The sequence below is a fragment of the Mycteria americana genome, chromosome 1, assembly GCF_035582795.1.
Source record: "Mycteria americana isolate JAX WOST 10 ecotype Jacksonville Zoo and Gardens chromosome 1, USCA_MyAme_1.0, whole genome shotgun sequence".
Lineage (NCBI taxonomy): Eukaryota > Metazoa > Chordata > Aves > Ciconiiformes > Ciconiidae > Mycteria > Mycteria americana.
Window position 1 is genome coordinate 10,269,202 of NC_134365.1, and position 19,221 is coordinate 10,288,422.

The following is a 19,221-nucleotide window of genomic DNA, read 5'->3' on the forward strand; positions in this document are numbered from 1 at the left end:
AACTATTCTGCATCAGTTACTTTTCAAGACATAAAATCAAATTAAATGGGATTTGAACCTCATGCTCCCTAAAGTTCCTTTTAAAATTCTGCCTAAGTTCTTCTTTTTAAGCATTACATTTTTTCATCCCCCTTTTTTTTTTTAATTGCAAATGGAAAATTCTCAGTTATCTTTTTCTGACTGCCCGAAAGACTGCATTCTGGGCAGCACTGTGGGGCAAACAGAAACCACTGGATTGCTTAAAACATTAGTCTCCTCAGATTTTCTGGAGTTCTGATACATCTGCAAGAATTGTTAGAGGACAACTTTTTTTTCCTCCCTCTGGTTTGATCTGATAATCAGCTGATTTATTAAATTAACAACGTCTTGGGAGAGACTCTTTGCCCAAAAGGCAGTTTGACTGTATGGCAAAGTAAGGTCAGACCATTGATGCAAATCATTCTATTACTATTTTCTGAATTTCATACTGCCTGGATTTATATATGATTAGTGTCCAGAATAATGATCACCAGCTGGAGTCTAAAACCATGATCAGAAGAGCAGCAAACAGGGCAGCAGCCTTCAGGCTGTGCAGTACCTGAAACACATGCTATAGTTCACTGACCAAACTTTATGAACTTATCTACAAGGAAGAATCTTTAAGTAACCCTCTTTTGGCCTTACTTTTTTTTCTTATGTGTTTCTGGTCATTCTTTAATTCTGAAGACATTTATTAGAAATCAGGGAGGGTTTTTTGACAAAATGAAATTGGTTACAGGGGTGCATAGGAAACCATTACACCATTCTTTATTTTCCCGTGTGCATTCTCTGAGTTGATTTTTATATTAGTTGCACCACACATTGCTACATGCTTATATAGATATTAATGCTCCAATTACACAGGACTCAGATCAATACCATCTGGACATTTAAGATACTTAACTGAAGCTCTAATTTGACCTATGCTGCCTCCATAATCAGTAAAGAGCAAAGGCATCCCTTGAGAAATGTTTAGGTCACCTAAGATTTGAATTGCTGCTCTTTTTACTGCAGAACGTACCCCTAAGCTGGGTACTTCATTCAGTGATTTAAGCTAGAGAGAATCAGCTTATCATGTCTGCTGCCTCTCATCTGCTTCTCAAGGATATAGCCCTAACTGGGGACTGGTATATACAGTCAAGGCTTTGTGTAGAGCCCTGTGTGGTCAGAGATTTTTGCCTGGAGAATGTGGTTTTACAACCCAGCTCTGGCACTATAATAGACGGAAGCAGCTGCTTAGAAAGGGCTTAGTTTTCAATTTACCAGTGAATTTTCCTTTGGGTGCTTTCCTTGTCATATTTTCCTTGAGAAAATACTGGTGTTTGTAGAAATGCACGGGATGTTTCTGTTACAATTAATATGTCTGTATAAACTGCCAAGCTGCTGTCTCTGAAAGAAGTTAACACACACCTTTTATGAGTGTTTTTGGGTTTGCTGTCTCCTGGTATCCAGTGCTCATCCTTTCTAGTAGGTAGGTGACCTCAGCCACCTTCCATCCCCGAATTCTCTGGAAATGGTACCTCTGGGGCATCAAATGCAGGAGATGAAGAATTTTTCATAACATTTCTTCAAATCCTTTTTTACATACCGGCCTTAACGTTTTATAAGAAAGAAAAATGAATACAAATTTGTATTTTCTTGGTGGGACTGCTTGGAGTGAGACTTTCAAAAAACATGTGTTCATTGCTCCACCATGGGTGCTGGGTGACAAAGTTTAAGCTTTTGGTAGCAAAGTGTCAGTGTTTCCAAAACAGAAGGATTATGCCATTTAATTTTTGTTTATCTGTTTATTTTCTTTTCCCCTAGTTTTGCATCTCAGAGGGAACTTTACTTACTACACTCATACTTGTTTTCTTTGTGAATTAGTGCGAAGCTGACATATCTCTGTTTGGACTTTCACGTGGGATCAGTAGTTCAGTTTCCTTATGTCCCTCTGGGGACCAACTTCCCTAATGGACCACATGAATTTGATATCAGAGAGGAAATTGAGAGAGACAAGATATTCTGTTGTGATGCCATACAAAGCTGTAGTTGATTTTGTATGCATGTTTTCTTATTTATTTCATGGCTTCTCTCTGCATTTGAACTACATCTTCCACTCAACACTATTTTTTATCCAAAATAAAGTAAGCCATCTTCCCTCATTAAAGATATGTTTCAATTAGAGCATGTGACCTACAGAAAAGAGTATGAAGCATCAGAATTATGACATGCCAAGAAGTGTGTGCATGGCAGCACTTCCAAGCTGAAAAATCTTAGCTTCAGTCTGAAATAATTTACTTTAGGTTTCCCCCGACACACACACAAATCAAAGTCATATATAGGAAATTTACATTAAAGTTGTTTTTCTTTTTTTTTTTAAATTCAAAAGCATATTCTCCTTTGTGTTCTGTCACTGATGGTAGTCCTTTCTTTTTCCCAGTGCAGGGATCTGAATACAAAAGAAAAAATAGAAGAGTACTTCAATTTTTCTTACTGTTTAGAGAAGCCACTGAGAGCTTCATACAAAAATCAAAGTTTTTCCTATTTGTTTTTTTTATCCTGAGGACAATTCTCTTCTCATTCCTTTAGTGTACATCAGGATCATGATCTTTTACTGTATTTGTAATGGTCCTAATGTAATGTTATATAACTTTTAAATGCTTTTAAAATGCTTTATATAATGCTTTTAAATGCTTTTTAAATGCTTTATAATACATATTGTTATATAACTTTTAAAATGCTTTTTAAATGCTTTCCTAGCAAAAACCTTGTAATTTGCTTTTTTTTAAAAATTTTTTTTTTTAAAACTTTTATAACAGCAACAGCTCTACATTGGCTCAGCCACTGGAGTTTCACAGCTTCCTTTACACCGCTGTGATGTGTATGGAAAAGCATGTGCTGAGTGTTGCCTTGCAAGAGACCCTTACTGTGCCTGGGATGGTTCATCTTGCTCACGTTACTTCCCCACTGCTAAGAGGTAGGGACAGTTTCAGATGTCTGCGTGGTTTGCTATTTGTTTTAACTGATGGTCTCAATATGACCAGAGGGCTTTGGAGATTTTTCATGGGATGGTTAACTGGAGCCCTTTCTCTTCCAAAGAAAACATAATTGTGGGAGTTACAAGCAATATGAAGTCTTGGTTGATTTAAAGTGAACACTGCTACTTCTTGGGTTGACTTAAAAAGCTGTTGTAAAAAACCTTCAGAAAAGAGTTGTCTCTGAAATGGATTCATAACTTTATATTCAGTAATAAACAGCAAAAAGGAAAAATTCCCTTTCTCTAACATGAGAAAGGGGCTTGATATTACAATAAAACAACTACTTGCTCAAGTAAATTATCCTGCATTTTCATGAATTCAAATTCAAAGGAAATATTTATAAAGTATTTGGACACGGATGGAAAGTTATTGTTTAGTGATATGTAACATTATTGTTATTATGCAAAAGTACAACTTGTATGTGTTGATGTGTGTCTAAATGCTACCAGATCAGAAAAATCACTATTTTGCATTCACTCTGCATTGATGTTGAAGGCTTTGCAATGCAAAGTTTAAGGGAAAACAGACTCTGCAAGTGAAAAATATAATTTTTATAAAAAATTTACAAGTCTTAGTTGCCTGATCTGAAGATTTAAAATAATACTTTCTTTGCATGCCTTTATCTCTGAAATTCTTTCTCTTAAAGTATATAAGCTAGTTACTGAACAGCTCTTAGCTACTGAAGTAGAAATTAGGAATAACTGAATTGATAATCACTTGCAAATAAAAACAGGTATTGCTGTAGTGTTGAGATTCCCATGATAAATTGGCTAAAATGATAAAAAAGTGCTCACATTAAACCGAATATGCCAAACATCTCACACTTTTAAAGAAACAAGGAGCCCAAGGGTTTATATGCATAAGGAGCCTTTATCTTTATTTTAAAGTGAGTAGCAAATATTTAGTTGAGAATGTAGGGATTCCAAATTCCAGATTTGGATTGGTTGTTGCAGGACGTGAAGTGTGGTAAAGGGTAGGAAGTAACATTTGTGTCACAGACTTTTCAGATGGAGGGGATTAAAATTTCAAGGTTTGCATTACAATGTATGCTAAACAAATACTGATGACAAAAGAAAAAGCTGCTTATGGAACATCAGGTTCTATTTTGCACCAGGAAACACAGTTAATCTGAGACAAGGTTTTTGTGAAATTCTTTAGAAAAGAATTACAAAGGAGAAACTGAACCCATCCCAAAAGAAGAGCTGGTCAAATTTTCTCAGCTGCATGGGCTAAATTCAAATTTGCGGTGGGAGCACGGCAGTGTCTCTGTAGGAGGAAAAGGAAAGAGAAGAGAGGGAACAGTAAGGTTTTCAAAGAGAGACTGAGAGATTAATTTGACCTGAAAGTTTTAAAGGTTAGAAGTCAGTGTGGCTGAGTAGTGCCTCTGAGTTGAAGGAGACAGTAAGGTCAGGAATCACTGAATCACTCTTCTCTGCTGCCTCCCTACTAATCTTTATCCCTGAACCTCATCCTTTCTCACCATTTCCTAGCACCCATTCCTACTCCCAGCCCATCTCAAGACCCATAGAGCACATCATCCTGGCATCCATCTGCTTACACTGATGGAAGAAATAGGGCTCTTTGTCTTTTCGTTATCCGTCTCTCCAACTTATTAAACAGCAGACCGAGTTCACTGTTGCCATCAGGGGTAAAGGGACTGGCACCTCTTCTTGCAGGGATTAAGGGGCAGGGTTACTGGGGCTAAGATGGGTTGCACAGCTACAGCAAAACCTTGGGGTGAAGCATTTACTCTTCTTGAGGCCACTATGAAAGAAAAAGTAAGTCCTGGGAGGCTGGGATCCTGACAATGCATTCAGAAAAGCCACTGTCTGCCCATTTTTCCCTTGGCAGCAGAATAAAGGTCTGTGTTATTGGGGGAGAGGATCCTCTGTTTGCTTGGTACCTGCTGTACCCACTGCCTCAAGCCAGCTTTGAATGCATCTGTGACAAAATCAGCATTGCTGGAAACAGCTTAAATGTCAACATTTTCCTAATAATGAATCCTTGTAATTTTAGGCTCCAGAAATATTGGGAAAGTTGAGTCCCGAGGCAATTGCACAGATGCTTTACTAATAATTGATTTTGGGGTTTTGTTTTTTGCTCTTTTTTCTTTTTTTTCTTTTTTGAAAAGGAGCTTTTATGAGCCATGATTTTACTTTTCTTTTCTTTCTTTGTGTATATTACAAGCCTAAATGACAGTTCAGAGCTCCTGTAGTGTGACCACTTAACTTTACCCCATGCAGATATGTTCTGGTTCATATTTCATAAATCATCGTGTTGATACAATGGTGATATGTGCAACATTTTCCTCAGATTCTAACTAAACATCTCATCCAAACTCCATTGACAGTAATATGAGTCTTTCCACAGACTTCTTTTCTACAAATAGTATCCTATAAATACGCTGCATTTCAAAATTTAGGAAGGAGTAACAAAATTTTATGGTTCCTTATGTCTTGGGTGTATTTTTATTCATTGGTAATGAGTAATATGAAGATGATATCTGAAATTAGGAATAGTACATTTTTTGGATCATATATCAAATCAACAGAAGATTGCTTCTATTAAAGCATGCTAAGATGTCCTAATTCATTATTTTAAAGGAGTTTTTATTCAGAAAAATATAAAAATGCACATTCTGACTTTTTTTTTCCCACAAAAACCTGTTGCCATACTTCATATAGCTAATTTCAGGTGTAACATTTCAGTAGTTTTTAGTGGAAAAAAATATGGTTAAAATCTTTCAGCCAAGAAGAGTCAGCTGTGCAGTTGATGGTGCCTCTGTGAGAACTCTTAGTATGTGCTGATGCTGGGCTGTTAGTGCGAGTCTGCAAACAGTGCTAGTGAACTGGAAAGAGACGGTCTCTGTATTGCAGAACAATGGCTTTTTAAAAATGTGGGCTGTTGTCACAAGGGAGTGACCAACAGTGCTTTTTACAAGGCTACTTGACTTTTGCATATCCGTTGCTGGATACCATAATCTGAAATCACAGCATTGTTCAGCAGCCTAATCCTCTTTGTTCTCCTCTAATTTTGCAAGCCCTCAGGCTTTCTCCGATTCCTAAAGTAAAGTGCTCACACTTGAAACACATCTTTGTTTGCCTTGTTCTTTTTTCTTTTTTTTATATGAAACGCTTTTTCTCTGGCACAGTTGAATTTTGTGTCAGAGCTATTTAAATAAAAATAGGAGCAGACAAAGAGAGAACAACAAATGCAAAATAAAACTGTATTTAAAAGCTTTCTTCTGTGAAATACAACATTTTTTAGCACAGATCAATATGTTTTCCAAAACAGCCAGTGGAAATCAAACTGGGGAAAGAATATACTACGTTAAATGGACATGCAATAAAAGCTGGAACCCAGACTCAAGCCACCAAGGGTGGAATAAATGAAATTTCAAAATCTTCCTATCCAAGTGTTTTACTCTGTTTATTCTAAAGACAAAACTATTTGCAACAGTTTTGGAAAAGGTTTTATCAGAAATGTTTTGGTGAGATCTGTAGTGGCTAAAATGATTTATGTATTTTAATTTAGATTTTGTAGAAAGTACAGCACTATGACATTCTTTCAAAGCCATCCATCCTAACATTTCATTTATCTGAAAGATGCCATGATACTTAAAGTATTCTGTACTTGCAGAGAAGCTGTAGCTTCTTCATGTTTTTTGATGCATGTTAAACTGTACTGTATATACTTTGATCCCTTAGCAGTCCCTGTATCTCTGAATCAAGTAATGCACTTGTCTGTGATCAATGTTGCCAACAGTTAAAATAAAGTTCATAGGCTCAGTGCAAGAGGTATGCATTTACCAGTTTCTGAAGACTTTACCTGTAAGAGTAAAGTTTGATTCTAGCTATAAAAGTAGATTCTTACCTGATTCTTTACCTGTAAGAGTAAGTTTGATTCTACAAACTGTGATAATGCATAGAATATAGTAGTAACGATATGATTTCCTTCCTAGTGTTGTTTAGGTGTGACCTATGTAATTATATATATGTTCCATCTGTTCCATTATATATATGTTGCCACTCTTCAGTCATGGCAAACTAACAGTTTTCAAATATGATATTTGCAGACGTACCAGACGACAAGACATCCGAAATGGAGACCCACTTACCCACTGCTCAGACCTGCAGCATCATGGTGAGTTATGGGTATGACTGAAGTACAACTAATTTGTATGTAATTTACAGACTGTGCATGGGTAGAGTAGGAAGCGCATGAATGATTTGTTGGTGAAATTGTCTTGGACATCTGGGAAAGACAAATATAATACATCATTATCCCAATTTAGATTGCTTATAATGGCCTGGATCAGACACTAAAGACTGGGGTGTTTTTTGTTTTTCCTCAAGTTAACAGTTTTAAGCATTTTAATTTTTCTGCTTCACTGTCCTGCTAATACCATACCATCATGCTAGGCATATTATGTCAGAAAAGAGTCATATCTCCTTCAGAACAGCAAGAAGTATGTACACCTTGCTTCATATAGTTTGCATAGGATGATAACCAAACACATAATTAACTACCTTGGCTAAATATGGAATGGCCTTTGTTGTAGGTGCCACACTAGCAGCCCTTAAGATCAGGACGTTCCTTGCAGTAGGCCTGCCCCATGTGCTTTCAGCATGGGTTTTCTTTGACATCTTTTGGTTTTGTTTTTTGTCGGTTGTTTCATTTTCACAGTGTGTTGGCCAGATCTTCCTTTCTTGAATTGTTTGGCTGATCAGCTTCTCACAGTTACTAATTTGTTGCCAAACTCTTCAGAAGATCTTTACTCAGAAAATGAAAAATGTCCGTTTTGCTGTAAGTGAAGAGAACACTTAGGCAATACTTCCCTCTGCTGGAAAAAAAATGATTACTCATGTTTGTGGTACATCTGTAACAGTTAAACCACTGGACAGATTTCTGGGAAAAATAAAGAAGAGGTGGATGAAAATGGAGATACCTCAAAACCCTCATGTCGTTCCAGTCCTTGTAATAGCAAGAATGATAAATAGTCCAAAGTTATGCTTTTGTGTCAGCTATAATTCACCACCACTATGTTTCAGTAATAGTTTCCTCTACCTTCCTTTCACTTGTAGCTAACATTACTATAGCTTTTCTTTTTACTTCTTGATGTCAGACTCAGGTCAAGCTACTCAGTGGGGAAAAGGGTTTGGAAAAATGCATGAATAGACTACGATCAATATGTAGTTGTCAAGTTTTGAGAATTCATGAATGTACAACGAGTTTAGATTTGAACTAGTCAATGTGGACTAGCAGAATGTTCACAAATTTCCAGTTGCATGATATCTAGTAATGCTTATACAGTGCAGATGAGACCATCCATATGTTGGGGCTGAGATGAGATTTTCATTTCCCCAATATGAAAATTTCACCAGGCACTAAATGTGGGTTTTATTACCAACAGAAGCATGTCTTAGCTTTCTATCTGGACATTTTACTCACAAATAAAATGATGATCTGGGTTACCACATGTCCATTTTTTTTTAATGTTATCTTGCCCTTGCTAGCTGTGATTTATACAACTGTAAGTCTGTTCTTTACCTTCATAGACAAGAAAAGGATTTCAAAACACTTCGTTTTTTATATCTTCCCATATTTGGTAAACATATTTGTCTGAAAAGTTATCTTCTGTCCAAAGGGAAGAGGGTAATCCAGCACAGTTTTTTCATTACAACAGTCGTGAGAACTCAAGCTCAGGAAAAACCTATTATATGGTACACCTGATCACAAAGAGCTTTCATACAGCTTTGTCAAAATGAGCAGAGCAAGTATGAGACAAGATATCACTGACAATTTTACTTAACAGTGAAATGAAGACAGCATGCTTAGAAGAATCAGTAACTTACAAAAAATACTGAGGTAATGCAGTTCTAGGTCCTAGACATTAAGGATGCACTGTCAAAATACTTTACTTAATGAATGTTTTAGATTGTTCTTGAGTAAAATTGTCTCTATTAATTCTGAGTTGTAAATCAATAATTTTTTCCTATATTTACTCACCATTTACACATGATCGTGCATTGTACAGACAGCTGCATGGCCCATAAACTTTCTATGCCTAGTTAGGCTGAGTTTTTTCCTTGGTTATGACTAGTAGTTTCCTGGACAACAGATGAAGAATTGGGTTTGTCTTCAAAAATAAGCTTCAGCAATCATTTACTACTCTTCTACACATTCCTTTGCAGTAACTGCCAGTTGATTGTCCATGTGAACCAACAGAAACAAGAAAAAAGAACAATCTCTTAATGTATACCTCACTTCTAAAGACATTGCAGAAACGTACTTTGATATCAGTCTGAAGCAATAATGCTTTTAATAAGGTTTAGGTAGCTATTTCAGTTGCCCTTTTGTGCAAATGTATAAGTAGTATAAAATGACTACACAGCAACATTAGAGGGAGTTGAGGATCCTTAGTTGTACAGATGTTTGGCCAGACATTAATGCTTAAATCTAAAAGCATGATTGCCTTTGTGTCAGCTAAAGAACTTTTTTTTTTTTTTTAAACATAACATACTAGTGCTATCAAGAAATTAATCAAGTTCTTTTTTTGAAGAATTTGTAAAAGAAGAGGCACCTTTTTTTAGGTGATTTATCCCAGGGGAAGCTCAAAGAATCACTCTGAATTTAACTGTATAGTGAGATTAATTCATCTGCTGATTCATCTGATAATTCATTAATTCATCAATTTTGGTATAAGTACTTAGTGTTTCATACTTCTTCAGTTATGTCAGAAATTATTCATTTAACGGATATTTATCAGGGTAGCAAACTGATACTGCTGTTGGGCTCATTTTGGGAATTACAGCTCTCAGACAGGATTTTGGGTTGAATTTCATAACCAACTTCATGACTTCTATAGCTTTCTAATTCCTCCAGCTGCTCTTCTGAACTTCCCAGACTTTCATTCTGCCTTCTAGTCTCTTCAGCTTCTCCTTCAGTCCCAGAGCTGCACTCTGATCCTGAGATTATTCCGTCACTCTGCTTACTTTCTTGCACTCCACGTGCTCAATATTACATGAACTTTATAGACATCTCTGGACCTGCCTTCTGCTCCCTTAAATCATGGAAATGGAATTTGAAGGATCTCTTAAACCCTTCCTCTCTTATTGCATGACTGTCACCCATACTATATTTTCTGGAGCTGTGAGAAAATTTAAAGGAAGCTTCTGCCACTTTCCATGGTGATCTCTAACACAGTAGAATGCCATGGACTAGATCCAAGAAAACACTCAGAAGTTTGAAATGGCATCAGAACACCCACATTCAAGGTAATTTCCACGAAAACTTGTGACCAGGTTCTTAGATACTAAGGATATCTTAGGTACCTAAGTTTTCCAGTAGATACTTCTCTATATACTTAAAATATGCTACTGCTCATGGGCAGTAGGAGCTTTGCCAAAGAAATACCTATTTTTGTCCTTTGTACCAATATTTAGGATCTAGAAGACTGTCTCCTTGGATCTAATGAGACCAGTGTTACATGTGCTCTGCTCCTATATAATTCACTGGGACCATGCTGTGTTCAGGAAAATATACTCAAGTGGTGCTGCAAGCCACATAATGAGTAACCTGCTAGTTAAATCAGCTATTTGGGATGTGGGAGAAGAGGACTCAAAGTCCACTTAGGCTTAGGACATTGACTTGATAGCTCTACTTCCAATACAAGCACCCAAACTATTGGATTGCTCTTGTTGAAGTTGGGCCATTCTGCAACCGTGATTCAAAGGTCATGGAGCCTGGGAGAGAGGAATTGAAATAGAGTGTGCATCCTACGGTGAAATCCCTGTGTTTCCATCCTTTGTTCTGGAAGCCTGTAAATCTCTGTTTCACAGAAACACATCACTGGAGCAGTAATGTATGTGTCCCAGGCTATGAAAGGGGACATTTCCTACTGACTGCCTTATGCTGCAGCCCTACATGTGCTATCTGTTGTGGATCCCAGGTCAGACATCAAACTGCCTCTCGTTGACTATGTGAGGACCTTTGGCTGCCTGCTCAGCCATGTGAGTTCTGTTCCTAAATTAGAGTACCTAACTTGAAACAGAAAAGTCAGGACATCAGTCAGCCATTCACAATGTTGAATCTGGACCCATGAGTTATCAGCCAGTCATCTCCATTTCTAATCTTTATCTTATCACTTCTAGTTATATTCAGTGAATCTCCTCACATACTTCCAGTTCCTCTGTTTCATTGACACAAATTCACCCATGCTCCATCTCAGACCTTACAACTGATACCCTTGGCTACATTCTCTTCCAGCTGTCTTACTCTTCTCTTGCTGCGTTGCTTTCTAATTCATTCCTCCATCGCTCCCCATCTTCCTGGCCCAAAGCTGCACTGACATTCTTCATAGGGATGTGGTTTCTGAGAGGTGTCATAAAAGTTGTTTCACTTAGTTGTTTATATAGCACCCCACTTACTTGCTGGAAAGGTTCACAATCCAGCAGAGGAAAGGAAGCTAACCCATTCCCTATTTGTTTAGTGTTAATAGGCCATTTGACGTTTCCTTACTGAGAACTGGGCAAGCACCAGTTCCTATTCTGTCCCCCATCCCTTCTCCCATCCTCTCTCAGGGCTGCAAGTCATTACAGAAAGACATATGATTGCTGTATCAAAACAAACCAGGAGCTCAATTTTATTTTTACCTTTGGCTCAGTCATCTAGCAAACAGCCTGTGCTTGCTAAACAACCTGGCCAATATGATAAAGGCGCAGTGAAAGCAAACAAAACTTGACAAAGGATTTCTCTGAGAGGATTTTAATTAGACATCATTTTGCTGTTAAAATGTATCAAAAGAAGTTCCTCAAAGATTTCCAGTGCTAAAGATCAAAAGTGGGAAATGGAAAGAACGACAAATAATGGCAAAGAGACAGGAAACCCCATGAGACCAACACTGTGTTAAATAGCTTACCAACCCCTTCCTCCCCATCTACTCCCCAGGATTATTGTGCTGTTGCCACTTAAGTCCATAACAGCATTTTAAAGAGCTAAGGTGGAGAGTTGAAATACGATGCCTTACAGCCTCTGCGGTATTGGAGAAGAATCAAATGCCATATAAGTCCTATAGCTATGTGATATTTCCAGCAAGCTGATGAATATCTTGAAACTTTGTTATAAAAGGAAGTAATTTATTTAACTTTCTTTTTCCCCTCCCATAATGTCTGGTTTATTAACCTCATTACATTTCCATAAATTATATCAGTATGAGAGGAAATGATTAATTGAAGATTGTTTCCCCAAAAACATTATTCCTGGTCATTAACAGCTTCAGCAAACTGCAGTGCCATATAATCTAAACACATTATACTACTTTTAAATAGCCTTATGTTTTATTACTTTGCTCTAAAGTATTATGATCATAGAGCCCAGGAGGCATCATTACAGACATTCCACAACTACACCCTGAGTTTTCTCACTGCATACAGTTTGCTATTAAAAATTCTTGTCGTGTCCTAGATGTTTTCCTTGATGAATAATAATGAGGTTTACACAAAATTTCACAATGAAATTCATTAACTTCACATATTGAGATGTTAACAGCTGTTAGGATTTAAAATACAAAAATAATAAAAAACCCCCTACCAGGGATCTGTACAAAGATAGAGATGTTGATGGAGATTTTCCAAATGGCATACCGATATAGGGAATTTTTTCTTTTAAGGTTTTTATCTTTAAATGCCTTAAGGGACCCCAATTTCTAAACAAACATTCACTTAGCAATTAAGACTTTTCTTTCCTGGTAATTTTAATTCTTTTTTTCTTTTTTTTTTCTTGCTTTACAGATAACCCAAGTGGTCAGACTCTGGAGGAAAAGATTATCTATGGAGTAGAGAATAGCAGCACTTTTCTTGAGTGCAGTCCAAAATCTCAGCGTGCCGTAGTCTACTGGCAATTCCAGAAGCAAAATGATGACCGCAAAGAAGAGGTACAACATAAAAAATTAAGAGATGCAACTAGTCTTCTCTATGAAGATATACTTGAACCTGAGTCCTTCCCAGAATAATGTCCATCTGTATTTTAGTTTAGCAGAATTTCTCTGGAATCTTCTAATTTCTATTGTTCTTCACCATACTCTTACTCCTATCACTGTAAAATCCCATAAGCTCTCTAATAGGTTTCACAGACTGTTACATCAGAAAACATTCATATCCTGGTCGGACCCCCTGCAAAACACACTGGTTTTCCTTTAAATATCTCAGAAATACAGAAAGATAGCATGCTAGATAAGTACCACCTAAAGCATCATACAAGGATTATATTGAACTGAAATATTACAAAAACCTTTAAAATGCCTCTGAAAAAAAGTTTAACTGCATTCATCTAATTATACTGTTTGACTGAAACAGTATAACAGGAGCATTTCTAAGGCTTGCATGGCACTGCATGTTCTAAGACTACTGCAGAGAAGACAGAGACAGAATGAAGGACTGGGAACTGTAGTGGACACAAGGGTATGAAAACTTGTACATTTTTTTCATCAAAAGCAATACTCATAGAGGCAAAATCACTGACTTTCCCTGCTTGCACTAAGCAGATACTTTATTTTTCTCCTTCTCTTGTCACCAACATTCTTATGTTATTACTCACCCTGGTTCTTAAGTCATGTTACTATCAAGCTAGGCCACACATATCTTAAGAGAATAATCTACTCTGGTATGTAGGGAGATCAAGCTAGAAAACAAAAACTTGTTTGTTGCATTGAAGTATTTGTAAATATACCCAAACTACTCTGAAGCATTTTTTTTTAAGCATGTACTTAATACTTAGTTACATTAGCAGCTTTAGATATTTTTGCTGTTTGCTTTGTTTGCATAAGTAGTAAATTATGTAGAATTTATTCTTGGTGGAGAGAGCAGCAAACAGGTTTGTGCCCTTTCTGCCTGCAGCGACATGTGCATTCAAAGAATGAAATTATATTCTAGATATCAATTAATTCAGAAGAATACAGTATTTTGGAGAGCTGCTTTTTGAATATTAAAATTTTGAGATTTAATCCTTATTGCTTCTTTGTAAATTCTCCACTTATGCAGAACCTACTTCTATGCATAAGGGCTTTTGTAGTAAGGAACAATAGTAAGACAGAGAACCTTTCCCACAAATATATCTAGGCTTGAGTAAAAGATAATGATAAATGTGACCTCGGTAATATAGGCAAATGCATCCATGTTGACTCTGCTGATTATAGGCTTGCATCTTCTGTAATCTTACCAGCAAGTCCATCTGACAGAGTTGATACAGATCCTTGGTCAGCAGCAGTAAGGACTAAGGAGTAAATTCTTAATCCCCCAAACTCTTTGCAATACATCTGTAGTTTTTCCAGAGTATTTGAGCCTTCCATAACTACAGATGACTGGCAAGGGGTTTTCCATTCACATGGTTTTTGGGATTTTTGGCCAAGTCTTACCAGCTGAAAGGAGCAGTACCAAGGCACTAGCACGGTTAGAGGATAATTTGCACATATATGAAAGATAACTATTGAAATTACTACTTTTTTCCAATACAGATAAAAGTGGATGATCGCATGATCCGAACAGAACAGGGCCTATTGCTACGAAGTCTTCAACGGAGAGACTCTGGTATTTATTTTTGTCATGCTGTGGAGCATGGCTTCATGCAAACTTTGCTCAAAGTGACCCTGGAAGTAATTGATACTGACCACCTGGAAGAGCTGCTCCATAAAGAAGAAGATGGTGATGCCTCCAAGACCAAGGATGCTACCAATAGCATGACCCCCAGTCAAAAGATCTGGTATAGAGACTTCATGCAGTTAATCAATCACCCCAATCTCAACACAATGGATGAGTTCTGTGAGCAGGTTTGGAAAAGAGACCGCAAACAACGCCGGCAAAGGCCTGCCAATGCGCAGGTGAATACAAATAAGTGGAAGCACCTACAAGAGAATAAAAAAGGTAGGAACAGGAGGACCCATGAATTTGAGAGGGCACCACGGAGTGTCTGAGCTACATTACCTCTAGGAACCTCATCCAAGTAGAAACTTGTATAGACAGATAACTGGAAAAAATGCAATATTCATGAACTTTTTCATGGCATTATGTGGATGTTTACAAGGGTGGAAAGTTCAAACAATTTCCACCAGGTTTAAATAAAATCCATTTCTAACTTTCCTAGTAAGTCTTTCCTCTCTGCTCTGATTCTAAGACCAGAAAGACCAGAGTTTCAAGGATGATAACTTATCCGGACCTAGCTTACCGCTCAAAAAGTTCTGCAAGTGTTCAGCAGACAAGTTTTGCTTTCTCTTTTGCCTGAGATATAAACAAAATGCTGTATTTCATGCTGTCATCTTAAAGAAAAGAAAAACAAAACCCACCTTTCATCATTAGCACTACCATTTCTAGACTTATATATAAAACTGCATGAACTCATTAAGCTGATGAACGTCTAAACACGTGATTGGACACAAGGATTTTGTTCTTGTTTTGTCTACCAGTTCTTCTGTTTATATGTACTAGAAGAAGAAAAACAATACTGAATGAGATTGTTTGTGGAAATCTGAACAACATAAGCCATCCATCATCTGGAAGAACAAAAAATGTGGAGTACACTGGCCTACTACTGATGACTTCTTTCAGCTTTGATCTAAAGATGTATTTTATTAAAACTATAATTTAAATGTACCATGAAAAATATGCAGCAAACATTAGCTCTTTTCTAAAATAGATTAGACTTTTTGTCTTAGAAATATTGTGCTTTCTAATTATTGGTTTAGAGGAAAAAAAGACAACTTCCAATTATGAGCTGCTTTACTCTTTTGTTTGGAAAATCTTCCAGGGGAGCTAGTCACACTGCAGTTAACCTCCTCCCCTCTCAGTATTCTATATGACATGTAACTTCAAAACGATTTTAAAACTAAGCTATTTTAACATGAAAGTTGCTGTATAGCATGGAAGTCTTCTGCATTCTTTTTTTCTAAGTATGGTATTTGAAATGATGCAACTTGTATAATACCTTGCTATAGATTGAACCAATGAAGAGGAGAGCATTGATTTCAGTTGTATATTTTTTTTTTAATTAAAAAAAGTAAATAGCATTAAAATACCCTCTACTAATTACACTCTTGCTTTCTTGGTTCGTAAATATTTGTGAATGCTAATATTTAAATACTGTGGCTCATAGACTGTCATATATCCATGAGCAAAGCTCACATTCAGTTTAAGGAGTTTTGTTCCCAGCTCAGTGGTAGAAATATGTCCACACTACTGATTCTCAGTGCTCCATTCTTTCTGTGGGCCAGACCACCCAAATGCAAAGAACCAACACTAGGCCACGTAAATAGTAACCTCAAAGCCAGCTCTCTGTTTTAAGATCTAAGGGACAGTTTTATCTGTGGGTGAAGTCTGCTGCAGTAGTAAATTGGTGAAGTTCAGCTTAAGACTAGTTTAAACTAACAGATAATTTGGTCCTGTGCTTCTGTCTTATTCTATATACAGGAGAGCAACAGGGTAAAACAGACAATGTACTTGCACCATAAGTGTCAGTTTAGGGTTATAAGTTGTGGATTTATTCACCTCAGCACAGATGTGCCTTTGGTCCCCAGTTCTATGGCGTCCAGTTCTTTTGAGGTCATCTTTCTCCAGCTTCCCGTATTTTATCTTGGTAGAGTCTGTAAATGACATAATTTCAAGTAATGTCATTGTGGGGAAAATTACTAGAACAAGGTCCTTAGTTTGCTAAAGGAGCTTTTATATAAAAGTGTGTCTGTATTGATGACTGATCTGTTTTGTTGTTATTCACTCCAGATTATTTAATTTATCAGTCAGTACACTATCATCAGCCTTATTGGATACAAAACAACACAACCGCTGTGACAGCATCTCTCACAATATGTCCCAGTCTCCTTGCCACTCACTAATTCAAGTATCCTTCTGATTAGTGAAGCCTTGGCTTCTTGTCTTCATAGCAATTGGATTTTCACTAATGGTCCAGTCACTTTCGTCCCCTTTGAATCTTTTGCAGGGGATGAACTTGCAAGGTTTTTTTGTCATATAATTCTTTAGCAAAAACATCATGGAATAGACCAGGACAAGGCTGTAAGACCATGAGTTAGGAAAGCACTTGGGAATTTCGTTTTAAAACAACTTTAATTCTCTCTTATATTTAACTTGACTCCTGTGAACTTTAATATGCTATTAAGTTCCCATGCTTTCATGATATGCTGAATAGGGATGAATTAAAACATAGGTTCAACTATGTGCTTTCCTGTACAGAAGTATTAATTTTTCAGCTCAGCTTATGATTAATTTCTCAACATTGTTGTCAGCTGAATTATTTAATTGTAATCACAGAACACTCTTTAGCCTTTTGTGTAGGGCTATTGTGCACCATCGAGTCTTTAGAATCCTCTTTGTTACAAAAGGAAACAGTTTTAAAATAAACCTCCAAGAATTCAGTGGAAAAAATACAGATTGATTTCAACAGACCCTAAATGACTTTGTTTCCTTTTTTACATATTAATGGAATTGCTATCTAACTTTTTTCTCTACCATGCTCATAGCAACTGGTTCTATAGCAACTTGCTGCAAAAAATCAAACCAAACCCAACCTCTTTCACCACCCCTGAAGAAGAAACAGATAAAATTAAGTCAGGATTCTAAAATAGGTTTTTGTATACAAAGAAAGATAATTTGTGGGAAAAAAATTACAGAAGTTGCAACGTTTTTACCATAACCTGGCAGTCTAATTGGACAATTGACATGATCAGATCTTACAAACTTCAATCCAATCTTCAATGACATGAGTAGTCTTGTTTATGTCTTGTATTTGCTTATATAAATAAGAGGGCAGAAGATCAAGCCAGCAGTGGAAATTTTTGAGTTTCAGGTTCATATTATGGTCAAGTTAAAACAGAATTTAATACTGACGTCAAATGAATTTTTTTCAAAGAACACAGGCCTTAATGAATTAATGTATAGAAAGATGCCCTGCAGCTTCAGTAAAAATCATACCCCCATTTGTGTCATTATTATTTAAATCAACATAAGGTTTGAAGATAAAGGTAAAAATGGTATTTCTGTAAATTGTCAATAAAACCCTCTAAACATCTAGTTACGGACTTTAGAAGAAGTAAGTAAAATGTTGTGTTTAAGCTGGAGAGAAATAAAGGATTTCATTTATAACCAGAAAGATCTATTTTGATTTGTTTTAAGATACCCATTTTCAAAGAACAAAAATACATTTAATCTTATTCTTACTCATCTACACTTTGCACTTGCATGGATCACTGAAGATGGGAATTTGTTCAATGGCTCCTAAAAACTGTATGGTTATGTTAAACTACAACATCAAACTGAGAAAATGTGCATCTTTGCAGAACAGAATTAAATCTTCATGACCCAATAAAGTCACTATGTAAAAAAAAAAAAAGTAAATTAAATGCATGTGAATGCGCATTTACTGATCCTTTTTATGTATTATTTAGTGAATATCAATGGTATGTGTTTAATAGTTCAGTTTTTGCTACCTACACATTAGCCAAAAGAGATGTAAATATTTTTGACTAGATAAGGAGGTACAGTGTAAAGTACTGTTATCTAGAGGTACTCCATTTCAGTGTGTTCAGCATAATACTAAAATGCAAGATTTTGCCACACAGGTGATAAGGTGGTTTATTTGCTATATCAGTGCCAAAGTTATGCGCTTATTCTTTAAGCACATTCCTCACTGGATAGTAAATAATTCTACTTCTGTATTTATCACTTCAATTCAGATGGGAACTAGAAAACTGGAGAGAAAAAAATGTAATGAAACTGCTGCTGTAAATTATTTCTTTTAGCATGTATTCAGTTGTTAAATAAACATTTCTTCCAAATATTTGAAGTTCACTGTCTTGACTGTTTACATGGAAATGTGCCCTATAACCTTCATGAGCATATGGAGTGCATTGTTGCCAATATAATGCTATCAACGTATATGAGCTCTGTTCACTAGGCCAGAAGGGTTGCTATTTTTATTAATGGTGTTTATAGTTTCTTTTTGAAGACTACAAACTAATAATGCCTGAAATGAAAGCTACTAACTTATCTTCAGCCTATCTTTTGGCACAAATTTGTGGGCTTGTGCAGATAAAGCCACTCGTACACACCCCCACACACACACTCTGCCCATGAAGCAAACCATGTATCAGCCTGGAAGCCATGCAAATGCTAGCAAGTTGCTG

The 19,221-nt window shown here is 36.5% G+C and overlaps 1 protein-coding gene across 2 annotated transcripts in view; it reads left to right on the top strand.

The window, feature by feature from the left end:
* Positions 1 to 18,832, top strand: part of SEMA3A (semaphorin 3A) — a 174,745-nt gene extending 155,913 nt beyond the window's left edge. For both annotated transcript variants that reach the window (XM_075489787.1, XM_075489841.1), the window contains 4 exons: positions 2,820 to 2,977; positions 7,114 to 7,181; positions 12,830 to 12,972; positions 14,551 to 18,832. In XM_075489787.1, the coding sequence (XP_075345902.1) occupies positions 2,820 to 2,977; positions 7,114 to 7,181; positions 12,830 to 12,972; positions 14,551 to 15,006 (825 nt within the window). In that variant the 3' untranslated portion in view covers positions 15,007 to 18,832. The remainder of the gene's footprint in view (positions 1 to 2,819; positions 2,978 to 7,113; positions 7,182 to 12,829; positions 12,973 to 14,550) is intronic.
* Positions 18,833 to 19,221: the final 389 nt, after the last annotated feature.